The sequence below is a fragment of the Orussus abietinus genome, unplaced genomic scaffold (assembly GCF_000612105.2).
Source record: "Orussus abietinus isolate OABI.00-Male unplaced genomic scaffold, Oabi_2.0 scaffold147, whole genome shotgun sequence".
In the NCBI taxonomy this organism is placed as follows: domain Eukaryota; kingdom Metazoa; phylum Arthropoda; class Insecta; order Hymenoptera; family Orussidae; genus Orussus; species Orussus abietinus.
Window position 1 is genome coordinate 126,627 of NW_019394313.1, and position 17,505 is coordinate 144,131.

The window sequence follows — 17,505 nt, forward strand, 5'->3', positions numbered from 1 at the left end:
CCCGTTATAAGCTCCGGCCTCGGGTATTCACCGGCTTAGCAGCCAAGTGACGGCCTTCGAAGACGATCCAGACCTTGAAGACCGAACTTGGAACCTCTTCTTCCATCCCCTGGTTGAACCAGGAGTGCTGTACCGGGAGAAGAAGAGGAAGACTCCGAGTCCCGTCGTCCTGGGGTCATGCTCTCGAGGGGAGGCCTCGACCGATCGACGGTTTTGACGATCTTCGCTGGTTTCCTGGTGGCTCTTGATCTCCCTCGGACCATCGACGCCCTTAAAGATGCCTCCTCGAAAAACGCCGTCGTCAAAGGTGAGTTTGTGTCTACCTGGCCGATTTTCTCGTACCAATTTGGACAGCACGAGGTAGGCGCCGATCATCGTCGACGGACGTGACACCTCGGGGTCAAAGAACTCCCGAGAACCTCGGTCCTCTTATTATGTTAAGTGCGTCACGCGTGTACACGCGCTCGCCGATACACGCGGCCACATGCCGGCTGGTAAACAAGACAACGTGATGCGCCCAGGCCTGCGACATCCATCGGTTATCGATTTCCTTCTTTCTTCTCTTTATTAGACTTGCATTTTTCTGTCATAAATAACGGAATGTACCATTGTTAATAATAACATGCCGGCTCTCTACTCACCGGCTGGTAAACAAGACAACGTGATGCACCCAGGCCTGCGACATCCATCGGTTATCGATTTCCTTCTTTCTTCTTTTTATTGGACTTGCATCTTTCTGTTGGGAATAGCAGAACGTACAATTGTTAATGATATCTAACGATATTATTAGGTTTATAAAAATCGGGCATATGTTTTAGCTGCTGCTCCATCTCCTGTCACGGTGAAGGAGGGACGAGATGGGAGGAGCCTTCTTTGGGGAGAAAATTCCAACAAGGAAACCTGTCTTACCTCGAAGGGCGAAATAGGCCGATGTACAACCTTCAAGGAATGCTATCCTTATTTCAAGATCCCTGACCTAGGTGCACTCGATGGATGGGTCCTTGGGGTCTATGATACCTGCAGTTTCATCCGGGATGACGGTCGAATGGGTTTTGGGGTTTGTTGTGCCAATTCAACTCCACTTACTACACCCATTCCGGATTCGACCATTGATGAAGGCCCTATTGTAGAAGAAGTGCAGGTAAAAGTGTATTAGTTTTACATTATATATATATTATTCATACGATCTAGTCAAATGCTTCCCATTTAAATATATTTTAGGGTCAGTAAAGAGAATGCTGAAATTCCAATGGCGTTTCCTTGCAACTTCGATTAATGAACTAGAAATATTACTTAATTAAAAAGACTATTATTAGGATGCATGCAAGGCTTAACGGCAACGTAGGCAATTCGAACGTAAAATTTTTCGTTTACAAGTGAACCTGGTGCCTATAAGCTGCTCCGTACCGTGAAAGTGTCGTGAATAAATTACATTTCCGCGAGATTACATTTAAAGAAAAAGGATATCGACATCTTACAATGTCCAGAATGACAGCTATCATTATTTACTATAAAAGAAATACTTTACTCGGATCTTCGGCCGCATTTTTGGATATTCTTAGAAATCGGTACGCTCGAATGTAGTAATGCATTCTTTGTCCCTATATATTCAGGAATGAGTAGTAATAGTAATAAAAGTCCCGGCAAAAAAAAAATAATATCTCGTAGAAAGTACAAGTCTTCATTCTTCACGCCTATTAATTCGATTACACAATTCTTTTACGATGCTATTGCGACTGCAATTACTATCTGTCCGGACAAACGTCCGATCCGATAAAAAGATCCTATATCATGTGAAAGTTAAGTCGGATAGAAAATCTAACTGTTCCTTTACTTAGAGCAATCATCTAACAGTATGTAGAAGTACTCCTCGTCAACTCATGAACATTTTTGCATTTATACAAATAAAGCATACTTTTGAGATTTCCTCTGTAACCCGATTCTCAATATAATCATTATAATGGACATTGGATAATGGAACCTTCCTTGAAACATTTGACAAGGTCCTTTGTTGATTTAAAAAAAAATGGTTCACCTAAAAAGGATGTTTATACCTTCAGGAAGAAGACGAGAAAAAGGAAGGAGCGAAACAGAGGCCGAGTAAACCTGCTTCTTGGCCGCCTCCATTACCAACACATCCGCCTAGTCACACAATTCCGCCGCTACCAACGCACGAACCATTTCCAGGTTTCCCGGCAGATACCACGACGAAATTACCTTCTTCTACAAAGAGACCTGCCACTACATGGCCGACAAAGAAGCCCTGGTGGCCAGGTCTCGTTTCGACGACGACTCAAAAGCCGCAGACGTCACACCCCGGGGTGGGCACTACGCAATGCGGTGCGAAAAATGGTAATCAAGATCAGGAAAGGATCGTCGGTGGACAGAGTGCCGATCCTGGAGAATGGCCGTGGATCGCTGCTCTGTTCAATGCTGGTCGCCAATTCTGTGGCGGGTCTCTCATCGACGATCGGCACATCCTCTCAGCCGCTCATTGCGTGGCTCAGTAAGTTCGATCTGAAGAAAAATGGGAAAAAGTTCATTTACGATATTTTTCCTAAGGTTTATTTGTTAAGTCACTCTTACCAAATCTCAAGATAATCATGTAAATGGACTGCGTAATCTCTTTCTGGCAGTCCAACGGTAAAGCAACTGGCTGCTGAGAAATAAGTTAACGCAACATTTTTTATCAATTATTTAGAATAGTAAAAGCCTCAGGAAGAAGAAGTAGATTATTGATTAAATATATCTTAGGCCTGGTCCAATGGAAAGTATCGTACATTTGGATTGTTACAGCATGAATTCATGGGACGTTGCGAGGTTGACGGTCCGTTTGGGAGACTACAACATCAAGATCAGCAACGAAGTCCGACACATCGAAAGACGCGTAAAACGCGTTGTTCGACATAGAGGGTTCGATTCTCGAACCCTGTACAACGATGTGGCGATACTCACCCTGGACCAGCCAGTTCCGTTCACGGAACAGATACGACCCATTTGTCTACCAACTGGGTCGCAATTGTACCAGGGGAAAACAGCGACAGTAATTGGCTGGGGATCTTTGAGAGAAAGTAAGCAACGTCAGTCTACGTGGAAATGAATCTTTTAATATCTTATCGACACGTAAGACTGTTTCATTACCGTACCTTCTTTCCGGTATCCATGAAACTATAAATATCCTTAGTAGAAATTGCACCACCGTTCGTGTCACATTTTCAATTCGCCACTTCTTATTCCGAGATCGCAACGAAAATATATTAGAAGCCATAATATTACTAAGTTACTTGTTAGTACAAGAGACCTGAATTATTCCATAACATGCTAGGCGATTAACAAATATCGTGTCAAAGACGTATCTGCAATTCCCTGTCTTAAAAGCGACTACAGGAAATTGAGCGAAGTAAATATAAATTGAATGGACCGTGAGAAACATCTGCACGACAGATTGGTAACCACCCGCTGTTAAAACGGAATTGCGGGTTTCGCAGATGATAAAAGCTAGAATCACAATTTTTCTTTAACTCGTCTTGCTAACGGATGTATTAATCATTAAGTTAAATGAGCCCTTCATTCGCTATTTAAAGGTGGACCACAACCAGCGATTCTCCAGGAAGTTTCCATTCCCGTGTGGTCCAACAATGAATGTAAAGCCAAATATGGAGCAGCGGCACCCGGTGGTATCGTGGACAGTTTCCTCTGCGCGGGTCGTGCTGCCAAAGACTCGTGCTCGGTAAGTGCAATTTCTTGTTTACTATTTCCATTGACTTCACATCGCCTAAATCATTGTCTACGGATCATTGTTAACCTTTCTTCAGGGCGATAGCGGTGGACCGTTGATGATAAACGACGGCAGATGGACGCAAGTAGGAATCGTCAGTTGGGGCATTGGATGCGGCAAAGGCCAATATCCAGGAGTTTACACGAGAGTGACACATTTCCTTCCGTGGATTCTGAAAAATCTGAAATAGCGAGGCTACATTTGGAATACAGAAACGTCGCAATCGATCGCGAAAGAATTATTTCGCTCTCCTGACATAACTCGCTTAAGGTTTCGCATCGAAAAACGCGTCGCCTTACCGTTGCAAGCGAGAGGGACGTATGGAGATACATACATCGACCTCATCCGATTGCTGAAGGCGACTAAGTATTCGTCCAGTACTCAACCGATTCTAGATTTTTCTAAGATGAAAAATCGCCTAGAGTCCACGAGACGATATCCGAATGCCATAGCTGTATTACATCCGTTCCCGAGTACGGAACTGCAGTACCGGCTAATTGGCCCCCATATACGAAATTTCTCTAAACTCTTTGGCGACAAACGTAAACATGCATGTAATTACGAAGCGCAAGACACCATTCTACGATACTATATTACATACGCACGTACATATATAAATATAAAATTACACAGCGTAACACAGTTGGCCTTGACGTTGCATGTCGCTCCATGTACGGTAATAAATCGTCGACTGCATCGGTCGAAAAGGAAAACACCAACGTCAGGTATCACAGTTACTGACATTAAGATGCTGAAGTATGTTCCGAGCTGAAAAAAAAATTTGTATTAGAAGTCATTCCGGTTATTAACTGCATTAGCGGTATACAACGAGAGTACTAACAATACTATAAGAATTTATGACAAGTATTGTTATTGTAGCACTAACAATCGAAGTAAATATATACATTTGTTAGACGAAGGCATGCACCCATTAATTTGTGCTCGTACCTTGAAAGTAATATGTATCGTAGTTGTCGTCAGGCTGTGGAACAAAAGGTGGTGTGGCTTTTTGAGGCTCCTCCCAAGGAAAGTTTTTAAAGAGAGACATCGTTCTCACATCTTTTGCTGAGGGACGTATAGATTGATCTAACGTAAGAAGAACATCGATAGCCTCGACAGCTGATTTTGAAAGGGCTTCTTCGCCCTCGGGCCAAGGAACATCTCTGGCTAAGATATTCGCAAACACCGCCTGCGGCGTATCGTCATTGAATGGCGGCACCCCGGTACAAAATTCAAAAAGGCAAACCCCAAGAGCCCACCAATCGACAGCAGGGCCATGACCTTGACGTAGGAGTAATTCTGGTGCAAGGTAGTCCGGTGTTCCTAGAATTTTTTCTTCCGAATGTTGGATACCTCCTTGAGTACCTCGTCTTACTGATTTTGGAGTTCTGAATGGAGTGTAGCTTCCAATGGATGCTGCTGGGGTTTTAATCGGTGATATTCCTGGAGGTGATCGATGTTCGTGTATACTATCCAACTGTAGATCTGGGGCAGAATACGATATACATGGTGGAGATAAATTAAATCTCGTTGATTTTATGGAAATAGGTTTGTCATCTTCTGATCTCCGTCTTCTTCTCTCCAGAGACGTAGAAAGATTATCGTCTTCTTTTTTTTGTTTCAAGGATGATACCGGTGTGCTGAATGCGACTCGACCGCCGGACCCATTATCCTGAGTAGTGCCATTAGTTTCAACAGCTTTGTCTTTCCTGGTTCGAGTTCCCATTGACATAGGCACTGGACTCCTGCAAGAAAACATCGTCCCACGATTTTTTCTTTTTGGAGTTAAATCACCATCTAATTCCATGAGATAGATCTCTCTCGTTAAACCTGTTGACCCTGAAGCAGCAGTTCTTTTCCTTTTTGTCCCTCTTGAAAACGAATTTGTTAAATTACTAGGTGGACTCATACATGCAGCAACAGGATGTTGCGAATTTTCCGCTTCCAATGTCGATTCATCTTCCTCTCCTGTTTTATTTGTACTTCGAGACACTTCTGGTGACACCTCGCACGTGTGAAAACTACAGTTGGTACTGTTGGCAGAAATGTTGTCCATTTGTTGAATTTTTTTTCTTGATTCCTTGTCTGCATTCTTACAGAAACTTAAATCGTCAGCTGACTGAAAAGGAGTAATTCCAGATACCCTTGAATAATCACCTGACGTTCCTACTGATGAGACAGTTGAGTTAGGTGATGGAACTGTTTTAGAACTCTGTTGCAAAACAGGTAACAAATTAACGGCAGGATTACTTCTACTGCTGCTATCCAGTTGATTTGATTGACTCGAGTCATTTGACTTCTGACCAGATCCAAAAGATAGATGCGACGTCAAGGAGAGAAGTTGTCCAGGAGTTCTAGTACATAAACTCGGTGTACAGTTTACAAGATCTGAGATTTCAAGATCTCTGTGCAGTCTTGAAATCTTACTTAACCCAAAATCGGTGAGCTTAACATGCCCTTCTCGTGACAGTAACATGTTGTCTGGTTTTAAATCTCTGTGTACAATTCCATGAGAATGTAAATACTCCAAAGCTAACGTTACTTCAGCTGTGTAAAACGCAGCCATACTCTCTTCCATATATCCATAGAATCCCAGCAAACTCTTGAGATCTCCACCGACCATATACTCCATCACCAAATAAATGCTGCTCACAGATTGAAGCGAATAAAATAGCTGAACACAATATGGGCTATGAGTTAAAGCCAATGCATTTCGTTCTATGACAACTTGGGAAGCCATATTCTTATGTATCATATCGTTTTTTTTCATAACTTTAATGGCATATATTTGATCAGGATTTGATTTCTTGTATCCTAGGAAAACTTTACCAAATGCTCCTCTACTTATTGGTTTTACAATCTTGAAATCCTGAATCTCTGGAACCTAGAAAAGATCATTTTTGTTAATCGACACATTAACAACTTCTATTACCATCTTAATAAATACAAAATTAGAGCTATAGATAACATAAGTACTTTATTAAATTCTTGAACAGGCGATGCAATCCCTTTTTTGTTATCGTTTTAAAAAAAGTATACTACTAAAATATATTACTACATCTGAATATCACACTGAAACGATGCATACCTTTGCAGTTCGGTTGACTAACTTTGAAATAGTATTGAATATCGAATTGTCGATACGCTTATTTTCAGAAGATTGCTGAGGAGTGCTTCCACCATAAGGTTCCTCGGACTCGAAATCCGTGTCATTGATACCACTTGCACAAGATATTGCCTCTTCTGTCCCATTCATTTGCAAAGTCGTCTCCGAACACGAAGCCGGCATTTCAACAGTTACGCTTTCCATTTAAAAAAGTAACCTAAAGCGCACTTAACGTTGCGAAACAGGGAACAGCTCTTACGTTTCTTGAAAATGTCAGCGTTACGTGAAGTGTTCATCTTTCGATTTCAACGATATAACTTGATGACATTGTGCCCTCTTCGTATGAATAGTCTTGATTAAATTTTAACGGTCATTGGAATCAAACAAATTCACACGCGACGCGGACATCTTTCAAATCTGTCAGTGCCTGTTTTATCATGGCTACCAACCGATGACTTTATAGCGGGTCCACATGACGCCAACTTTAATCTGCTCAGCGGCGCTGTTTCTCTTATTCGCACTTCGTCGCTTGTCGCTGTAGCGCTAATGAAATATGGCCTTAACCGGAGTTTAACTGGTTTACAGCAGGTATAACATGGTGAAAACCAGTTAATCTCGGGTTAGCCCAAGTTTAACACGGTGTAAACTTGCTGTAAACCAGTTAAGTTCCGATTAACTCAAGTTGTGAAATCGGGACTTAAGCTTTAGCAAGCAGTCCAGTAAAAAAAAAAGCACCATGTGCAGCGGATTTTATTTCGGATTTACTGCCATCTATCGCTTAAACGAAGTACTCGATGTATAAATCTGCAACGCCATCTCTTAGTGATAGAAAGAATCCTATGCATAATTTAAAAAATGGAACAACCATCAGAATATTACGAAAAATTAAATTAAATTACGATGATATTCTTTATTCTAACCAATGAAATATACTAAAACAATGTTTCAAATCCTATTTCTTGCAGTTTTAACCTTGTTCTTCGTGTTGTGCAATATGAATAACAGTTATAATGTAAGAGAAAATTAACGTAATCCGGGTAAGTAAGACAAATCCCTTTTTGCGATACTTTAAAAATTCAGCGGCTGATGTTACGACAATAAAGTGGAATTAATGACTTTTCATCTATCACGCCTACTTTAAATATAATCGACATTGAATAAACGAAAAAACAGAACTTCTCGTTGACGTGGCATAAATCGTAGAAACAAAAAATGTACATGAATCAGATACTCTGCGCGTACTTATATGTTATATAATTAAACTTTAAGGTACGCCGTCCCTGTAGTTTGCAAATAGTTGCTTGATTCCTCAATTCCGCCCAAGAAATCGACCTTCGAGTAGCCAAACGGTTAATTGAGCAAAAACTTCAGGTAACAATAGGGGCTTTCTTTTCCATCGTATTGCGAAAATGATGAAAAATAATATGCTTCCGTTCCACCTACAGGTTTCAAAAGTGAAACTGACGCGTTGTTAGGTTTGTAAACTCCCTTTGGTCGGACCTTTTAACGATTCCGGAAAGTTCTATTTTCTTCCCGGCTAAACTTCCCTATCTCAACAGCTATGCAAATGACTTATCCGCCATAGACGCGGATCAAACGTAAATCGCTCCGAAAAATGTGAACGTCGCCGCGCGGCCGCGCCGCGTGCACGAGTAAATTCAAATGAAACCCCGCAGATCTGAAAGTCAAACGGGCGCGATCGGCCGGTCCAGGATACGCGTCATGAAATATTAAAATCCTCGGCGAGATCTCGCGAAGGACCGGCCACGCGCGTCTCGGTCGTCTCACCCGCCAGTCCGCATAATGTGGATCGTCTAGCAAAAAGGCCCGCCCAGCAACGTACATTTCGTAAAAAGATTTGAAGAAATGTAGAGGCGGAGCCACGCATTCGGCAATCGGCGAATGCCGAGCGAAAATTTCCCTAATGCCGAATAATGTGGACGAATAGCTCGAAGTAAATATTCGGCGTCCGTCCTCTCGCACTTCGTCTTTCGTTTCGAATTATTGACCTGCGTTTTTCTATCAGTACTCGGCGATTGGATATTCGACCCTCGCCAAATTCCCACTGTGTGGCGTCATCATTAAAGATTACATACGTTATTTCACTGAATTTCAATAACGTACCGAATAATAAAAGTTTCAAGACTTGAAATATTAGTTACATTTTCTTACAGGGAACGCTGACATCCGACTCCTATCCTTACAAATCTTTCGACAAATAGACGTATTTTACACGTTATTATGAACGGGCGAGAGTCCTAAGGCAAGATGTTAATTGAAAAGTTACTCAAAACATTTTTGTCACCTTAGCAGCAGTATATGTAAACGAGACTTTCGAAATCGTGAGGACTTTTCATAAATTTGAGGTAATTGATACGCTTCGCTCTCGCCAATACATGAATCTCGTGATAATAAATTATTATGCTTATCATACTTCACTGTATAGTTAATGTTATCATTCCAAATTGCACTACTGTAATATTTTTAGCGCAGGATCATGGATGCAACCATTGACAAGATCAGATTCACCATTTGTGTGACTCATTTAACAAGAATAATTTACCGACATTGGTACAGTAGTTGTAATAGAATTTCTTTTCTTATACCTAAGCTCTTATCGAGCAACGGTGGTAATGCCGTTCGGTACCGCTGACAAGATCAACCGTGTGTTGATAAACCAATCGGACATGGTTTCGAATTTGAAACTTCTCCCCAAGATTTGTTTCTCGCCCTGAGGGCCCGCAAGGTCGATTGTCGAGGTGTCGACCAGTATCTTCCGTGACGGGTTTGTGGCCAGCTCGTCCCATGAAGAAGGGGGAAAGGTGAGCCAACCCGAGCAGATCCCATCGTCCTTTCTCAGATCGCGTCGACCCGCTGGATCGCGCTAGTTACTCGGGTTACTCGCCGAAACTCCTAAAACAAATCGTACCGGTCCCGAAACAAGAATCAAGAGTCCCGAAGCGGGCCCTACCTTTTACCACCAGGTATACGACCTCTCGAGGACTTCCATTTGAAGGCCAAGGCAACCCCTGCGAGAGAACGTCGTCATGTCTGGCGAGTCACGTGAAGCAGCTGACCAGAGTGGACCAGGTGACTTGAACACCGGGTCCAGGAGGCACTGGATCTCCATCCTCGTCGGGTTGATCAGCACCCTTGGTCTCATCTATTTATGGGATACCGGAATTCCCTTCTCGGCCGTTGCTCTCGTTGGATTATGTCTAAGTAAGTGTATACGCTAGTGTGTCCATTTTGCCATTGCACGAATTGTCGACTGGATTTTTATTTTAGCCTGGGTACAACGTCGATATAAAATACGTATGAGATGATGATATACAAGATATCGGTATCCTGGAATAAAGGGATTTTCGTGATAAATGATAGTACACCGTAGATCCATAATATAGGGATTTACAAGAACTAATGATACGATGTACCGTAATAACGACCTTCCATCGATAAGAAAATAATACTGGGTGTTCCATAACGTTCCGACGATTCAAATAGATTGGGCAAAAAGTCCCGCGACTTCTAGGGTGATATATATCGTACTAGTGCAAAATCAGCGGAAAACGCGATGACGGGGACACCGGTTACCGGAACAGCGATCGTGTTGCCATTCGACGAGGTCGGCCTGATCAACTGTATGTGAGAGCAAAAAGCGAGGTGTATCGGATACAACGGATCCGCGTGGTAGATGTTTCAGGGTACATTGTATGTAATTCTGACTAGAGTATGTACAGGGGGAAATAGAGGAGCGGAAAAAGGAACGCGGAGAAGTTTGCTCTGTATTCCGAGATGAGACACTCCCGGAAGTATTCGACCCATGTATGCACAAGGTGCGGAATAAAAGTGCAGTGGTGAATAACTTCGGGGCAAGTTTTATCGACGATATAGATACGCGAATAATATTCAGGGAAGTTCGAGAAATATTTTATTGCTAATCTGGTGGCACAATGGAAGTTTCGACATAACGCTGGGTTTGGTTTCCTATGTTCAGAAGGATCGATTAAATGTGACAATATTGACGAAGAAGATATTAAAATGCTTGTTGAAAAAGAGTGTTTGTGATCTTGGGCAGGGCGTAGCTTTAACGTAAGTTAAATTTGGTTTTACAAGGTGTTCACTTTTCAGGTTTCCTGTTCACGTACCAATTGATGAAGGAACGAGATCAATTAACATCTAAGCAGGCGGTTGTAATAACTGGATGCGATTCTGGCTTAGGATACAGCCTTGCTCTGTTCATAAAATCTCTCGGGGGCACGGTGATTGCAAGTGTTCTTCAACATGACGGACCAGGTGCAGAAGAACTGAGGAAAAAGGACATCCATGTTTTACCACTAGACATTACTAACAAGGAGAGCGTTCAACGTTTCGGCGTGCAAGTCCGCGCTCTTATCGAGCAGAACGATTTAAGTGAGTCGTGATTAAAAAAAAAAACAAAAAAAGTTAAACACTTTCTTTCAATTCTCGTAAATTATTTTTATCGATACCTAACAAGTCTTCTGTTCGTTTGTTCAGGTTTAAGAGCGCTGGTTAATAATGCTGGAATTATGGTCTTTGGAGAGTTCGAGTGGCTGACGGAAGAGCAAATCAGACACCAGGTGGAAGTGAATTGTTTAGGCACCATGAGAATCACCAAAGAACTCATTCCTCTGATTAGAGCACATAGTGGCAGACTTATTATCATGGGCAGCCATTGTAGCAGTCAACCCTTGCCTGGAGTCTCAATCTATGGAGCAACGAAATCAGCCATTGCCAGCTGGTTGATTTCTCTCCGAGTAGAACTGAAGAAATACGGGGTCGACACTGTTAACTTCGTTCCTGGTGAGTACGCATGCATAAAAACCTAGGGGAGTTTTCCTTCATGATTGTAAGTACCGGTGTTAATTTATCTCTAGGCTCCTTTATACAAGAGAGTAACATTATGGCCCAACAACCGAAGCACTTCGATACCATGAAGGCAGCAATGACGAAGGAGGCCTGGTCCTTCTATGGAAACTACTTCGAGAGGTACTCGCGATATCTGATGTCCTTATCACGAGAGGTGGGCCCACGAAAACTCGAGGATGCCCACTTCTACAAGGTTTTCCAGGCAGCTCTTCTCGACAGATACCCATCGGCTACCTACGTGTACGTGCATTTTGCTCCGTATTATTCCTCGGTAATTACTGGCCCTTAAATTCAAAGGTCACTTATTGCAGATGCGAACCCTGGACTTACACGATCTACTACACTCTCTTCAAGATCACACCGACACGAATTCGGGATCTCTTGGTAGAGCGGTTCGTTCAGCTCCCAAGTTGGTCCGAAAAGAAGTAAAACCATCTCTTCGACTTTCTGCTCTTCGAAATACGAAGAACTCAAGATTCAGGGATCGAATTCGATATTGACCAAAGTTTGCGATATATCACGTGCGTATACGCAGGACTCGGTAATGACACCGAAGAACCCATCCGATTCGGTCCTTCCTGAAACTTCGAGTCTCGCAGAAGTATTTACGAAGAACGGTGTTACCAGATAACATTTTTTTTAATTATTTCCGAAAATGGAATTCCTTCCTCGAGATCTCTCGCGGGAGACTTTGACGTGATCAGACCTATATATTAATCCTTTTACCATAGTAACCTTGAAAACGAAATAAGCGTTTTAAAGTAGGGTAGGGCATGACTTAAATGGACGGAATGAGTACATTGATTTTAGTACGATTAAGATGACAATTTAAGATCTGTTTTAATGAGAGTCAAGGGAGATATTACGAAATCGAAATTATAAATGTACACTGACATTTTCTATTATTACGCAGGAGTTGGAGAATTTTTTTAGATAATAAGTTTTGAACTGAATAATATTAATAGGGCTCTTAATGGTAATGACAATAATATTAAATGACTTTAGGTTAAGATTGCTTCGCTAATGTAGGAACTTTAAGACTCGTCATTCTTGAAACGTATGCACCTACATTGTGAGAAGGAAATAATTTTCCTCGTGTTTTCCACCAAGACCGGTATAATTTCGAAACTACCCTTCGAGCTACTGTTCGGAGAAACGGAAAAGAAACATCCCTCCGGCTATGGACCTCGTCGTTTGTTCCGTAGATCGAAACTTTCTTCGAGATCGTCAACATGGGGTACGAGATTGCCTCGTGCTGTACGGCTTCTAAGAGCGTGGAACTTAACTCTAAAGATCAGATACCGAACTAAACCGATTATCAGGATCTCTTTTCAGGGATCGTTGCACCTCGTTAACTCTTACATATCCGCGTTCACTTCCTTCTATTAACTTATCCTATATCCTCTATAATCTAAATAGTTTAAGTGATTTTAATGGCATTACAATATTACTCTTCATTTATGTCGCTTTCATTTCACATTGGTGCTACTGTATCGCCGGTATTGAAAATAATACCGAATTAATACAGGCGGTCTTGTCTTAAAAAATACTATGTGCATTTAGTAACCGAAAATAAATGATAAGTTGATTCGTCTTGGGAACTTCTGAAGGAAACCACTGACCGAGAATGTTGTAACGAGGGGAACAATGCAGGAGACCTGGATCCGAAGTGCTCGTTTTCCTGGCCCTTTGTGATCGAAGAGAACTCTCTGAGGAGCAAAGAATTCTTAAGATCATACAAAGATTTGTAACAATTCGCAGCTGAACCAGAGTCCTGGGCGGGATTGTAAAAGTCATATTTCCCAATTCTATTATATTTCGTTTACTCTTATTTTGTTTGTGGTTGTATTAGGAGTCCTGTGCCAGCCCTTGTGAATTTCCAGGAAGCCTCTAAGAATTCTTCAGAACTTCGGGGAATTGCGGAAATATCCCGAGGGTGTCTCTGGAATCCTAATTAAAAGGACTCTCGCCGTCCCGAAGAACGCAAGGATCGATTGAAATTCAGGATTGGTCTGAATTTCGAAGGCTGGACCTTCCAACGTCGGCGCAGGCGTCCTTAGAGAATTTATTTTATTAACTTGTAGCAATTTATGCCGCATTCATTCCGGAATCTATATTCATATCGAATCTGCAAGACAACTTGAAATTACTCGAAGGTATAATATAATCTCATTTGCAATGCGCTGAATCTAATGCCTACATTTCACGGCTCGGCGAAATTAATATCGGAGATTTAAAGCACCCACAAAAAGAGTGCAGATGTTTAAATACTTATGAAATATTGTCTAATTAAAACCAATGATCCTGGATACAGCAACGAACTACTTCGCAACTCCGTGCTGTCTGGTACGTAATACCACTTTTTACGATGCTCCAAAGTAGCAGTAAAGTTTTTACAGCGAAACGTCGGTTTAGAAAAAGAAGCAACGATTTCCAGGTCGACCTAAAAAGAACGCCAAGAATTCCCCTCTGTCTTGAAAGAAAAGAAAAAGAAAAATCTGAAACGCTGAGGTTCCTCAAGTATCTTAGTAAGTAACTATTTAATGCGCAAATTATCGACGAAATTCTTTCTCTTCTTCGATCTTAGTACACGGAAATGTTTCATACCTACATGCTTGTAAGTCCAAGTTAAGGGAACTATTTTTGAATCCCCGATTATTAAACGTTATATAATTATTCAGCCAAAAATGTAAGATTTTACTTGAATCGCGATTCGTGCGTCGACGTCGAGAACGATGGGAAACTGAAATATCGATAAGCTCGCTAAAAGTTTCAGCTCAGTTTCGGATCCCCTTAAGGTATTTCGATTTCCGATCGGCGTCGAAGTGACGACAAGAGACGACCATAAAGCGCGATTCGGCCATGTCGAGCTTAGCCTGCGCGATTGGTCCGGTAAATGCCTACTTCGTCTTACGAGCTCTTTTGCGATGACAGACATACAGTAAGTAATAATGCGTGCGAGTGGATCCTCTTTTACGGGGAAAGGGGTGGAAATGCGAGAGGTAAATCCTGGCTGGTTCGGGCGTGTGCCTGACCCATATCCCCATCGATCGACCCGGCAGTTCGGTTTACGACTTCTAGTGTCGCAGGGTACGAGTAGACGCTCTACGTGAACAAGAACTCCTTACACGGTTATTCGAAATTCTTACCCTTAAACCTCCTCTACTTGAAGAGGAAGAACAATTCCCCGATGCAGAACAAGCAATGAGAAAAGTTAGCGTTCACCAGATCCTCATAACAGGGACGTAAAGTAAAATCTCGTTTGTTCCTAATAGCCCGGCCAAATGATACACTTGGCAACTCAATATGTTACTACCTATTTATAAAACAGAATAAGTGGTACTTCACTGTTTATTCCAGAATTTCCAAAAGCAGATACTTATGATGTAAAAACGTCTCCTTCGTACTTCCTTCATTTTTTTAAGCTCACCGCTTATGGCAGGCTTGCCGCGTGACGGCTGTGTTTTTTCGCTTTCTTCCAGAATTTTCTCTGACGAACCATGAGAGTTCCCCATCTTGAAATTTTTACAATATATTTATTAACATTCATACAGTCACTCGGAATTTTTTTTCAAGCAAAAATATAGACGGGAATCTACTTTACAGCGTTCGAAAGACACACATGTGGAAAATAAGAAGATTGACGGCTGTTCCGTTTATCCGGTTAGTTATAGTTAATCGGTCCTTGTTATTGTAAATAAATTGCTACATATCATTCCCGCTCCGCAATCCATCCCGCTAATCTTCTTACGGTTTTCTACGAACACATTCCACTCCGCCAGGGAGGCGAATAGGATCGACGGCGCCGATAATGAATTTTCAATAGGATCGCTCTGGGGAAAATTGAAACCTATCTCGACGTAGAAGCGGGACGCAATTACATCGGTCCGTGCCCGTGAGATTACCCGACACGATCGGGTATGTTTCTCCTGAAATATTCAGCCTGTTGGGGCTTCTGCAACCTTTAGTTCTAGCTACTACGAACGGTCATGGCTGAATGACGCGCAATGACGTCGATGCCTCCGAAAATGGATGGCTGGGTATATCGCGACGTGCAACTGAACGTCATGAAATTCGTTAAAAAGAAGTGCCTCGTACGCAGAAGGTATTCACAGCCGTTACTATTACATTCGTGACCCATTTCTACTTGACACGATACAGTTGTCAAAACATGATTACAACTCCATGAATGCCTCCCTAGATGCACTTGCCAACAATGACAACGTCCATTGATCCGTAGCACGGTTTGAAAATATCCCACTTTTGCACATGAAGAAGTAACATATAATAAGTTCAACATTAGTAAATAACACTTTTTTTTTTAAACGATTCAGGGGACCTTAAAAGCTCCAAAGAATTATGCAATCCTTCGAAAGAGAAGTTTGGAAATATTCCATCTCCCCATTTTCGTCAGGACAATCGAGTTAATTGAGGGTTGCTCGTCCGTGGATATATAATTCGTGGTATCTTCCAGGGTACCTTAAAATTGACAGAAAAAATTCCGAAATATTCCTGGAGATTCTGAGAGCCCTGTAAAATTGTGAAAAACTTCTGCTCCAGGGTTTTCCTCGGGATAATCGAGCGCCCGTAGAGATTTCGTCTGCCGTTGCGTTTTGACTATTCCAGACTAGTATCTTCGGAGTAATATATTTATAAAATGTCTTACGCAATGATATATCAATTGGAGTAATTTCGTGGAGGTATCGTGGAGAGTCGGGTGTTCGAGAGGCTTTCATCGGCATCGCTTTGGCATTCTTGGCCCGTCGGAGGTCGAACTTAATGGAACTGCCAAGGCCTAGGGAGACTCGCACTCTCTGGGGCGTAGGCAGACGGCGACGACGACTACCTTCGATTTTATAAATCCACGGTGCCGAGGGCGAACGAGTTCCGCGGTTACCGTCTCCCGTGCAATATTCCGCACTGAAATAAATGCCGGGTGAACGAGCAACAAGGAACTCCCTAAACTCGATATGCGAGCGGAATGTAGGATGCGGCGTTTCGCTCCTTCCCCGAAGACACGTCCGCCTTGTCCTTTCCTCCGGGTTTTCCTTCCGAGGCGGCCCCCGCCCCAACCTAACCCCCCCAGAGGTCGCCGTACTGACGGAAACGTCCGGACGGACCTTATCCTACAGAAGGAGAGAACCAGGCCGAGGGAAGGAGCGGAAAAACGACGAAAAGGAACCCTCTCGCCGATTTAGTCGCGGAGGCGGTAAAGTGAATTGGGAAGAAAAAAACAAAACCATTACCGAAGTTACCGAGAGCCGTCTTCCTGTTCCTTACCTCACCGCCATCTTTCTTTTTGTCTCCAGGCGAAGAGAACGTTCGATAGTTCCCCTCGGAAGTATATATACCCCTGAAAATCCGTTATTACGGAAAGTTACCAAAAAAGCGATATCACCACGGGGACGCCATGTCTTTTTACCCTGCCGAACGTCGAGGCGGGTAAATCAAATCGGTCCACTCAACATCTGCGATTGCTCGAGAGGTCTTCAGCAGAGGACGGAATCCTCGCTATTAGGTGTTTCAAATCGAGGAAACTTGTCTCGCCGGTGCGCTGACTCGGCCGAAGGTCACCGAGGCGAGAAGTGACCGAAGAGGTTAATTCAGTCTGAATTAGCGGTGACCTTTTAGCCTTGTCGCACACTGCGGACGGAATAACGGCCCTCGAGAGACGAATGGATGCAACGGTAATTAGAGCGAGATAAAGGTCTCGCAGAACGTTGTTCTCGAT

At 42.6% G+C, this 17,505-nt stretch overlaps 3 protein-coding genes across 3 annotated transcripts; 2 read left to right on the forward strand and 1 right to left on the reverse strand.

The window, feature by feature from the left end:
• Positions 1 to 52: 52 nt before the first annotated feature.
• LOC105695347 (proclotting enzyme) lies at positions 53 to 4,239 on the forward strand. Its single transcript, XM_012416846.1, has 6 exons — positions 53 to 307; positions 819 to 1,141; positions 2,061 to 2,506; positions 2,797 to 3,071; positions 3,585 to 3,730; positions 3,816 to 4,239. The coding sequence occupies exons 1-6, from the start codon at positions 178 to 180 to the stop codon at positions 3,966 to 3,968; spliced, it is 1,473 nt and encodes a 490-aa protein (XP_012272269.1). The 5' UTR covers positions 53 to 177; the 3' UTR covers positions 3,969 to 4,239.
• A 112-nt stretch (positions 4,240 to 4,351) lies between these two features.
• Positions 4,352 to 7,281, reverse strand: LOC105695346 (serine/threonine-protein kinase greatwall). Its single transcript, XM_012416845.1, has 3 exons — positions 6,867 to 7,281; positions 4,727 to 6,662; positions 4,352 to 4,546 (listed from the first exon to the last, which is right to left on the reverse strand). The coding sequence occupies exons 1-3, from the start codon at positions 7,086 to 7,088 to the stop codon at positions 4,500 to 4,502; spliced, it is 2,205 nt and encodes a 734-aa protein (XP_012272268.1). The 5' UTR covers positions 7,089 to 7,281; the 3' UTR covers positions 4,352 to 4,499.
• A 2,380-nt stretch (positions 7,282 to 9,661) lies between these two features.
• LOC105695395 (estradiol 17-beta-dehydrogenase 2) lies at positions 9,662 to 13,367 on the forward strand. The gene is made up of 5 exons (XM_012416922.2): positions 9,662 to 10,106; positions 11,016 to 11,297; positions 11,403 to 11,708; positions 11,783 to 12,014; positions 12,086 to 13,367. Exons 1-5 carry the CDS (start codon positions 9,932 to 9,934, stop codon positions 12,201 to 12,203), a joined length of 1,113 nt encoding a protein of 370 aa, XP_012272345.1. The 5' UTR covers positions 9,662 to 9,931; the 3' UTR covers positions 12,204 to 13,367.
• Positions 13,368 to 17,505: the final 4,138 nt, after the last annotated feature.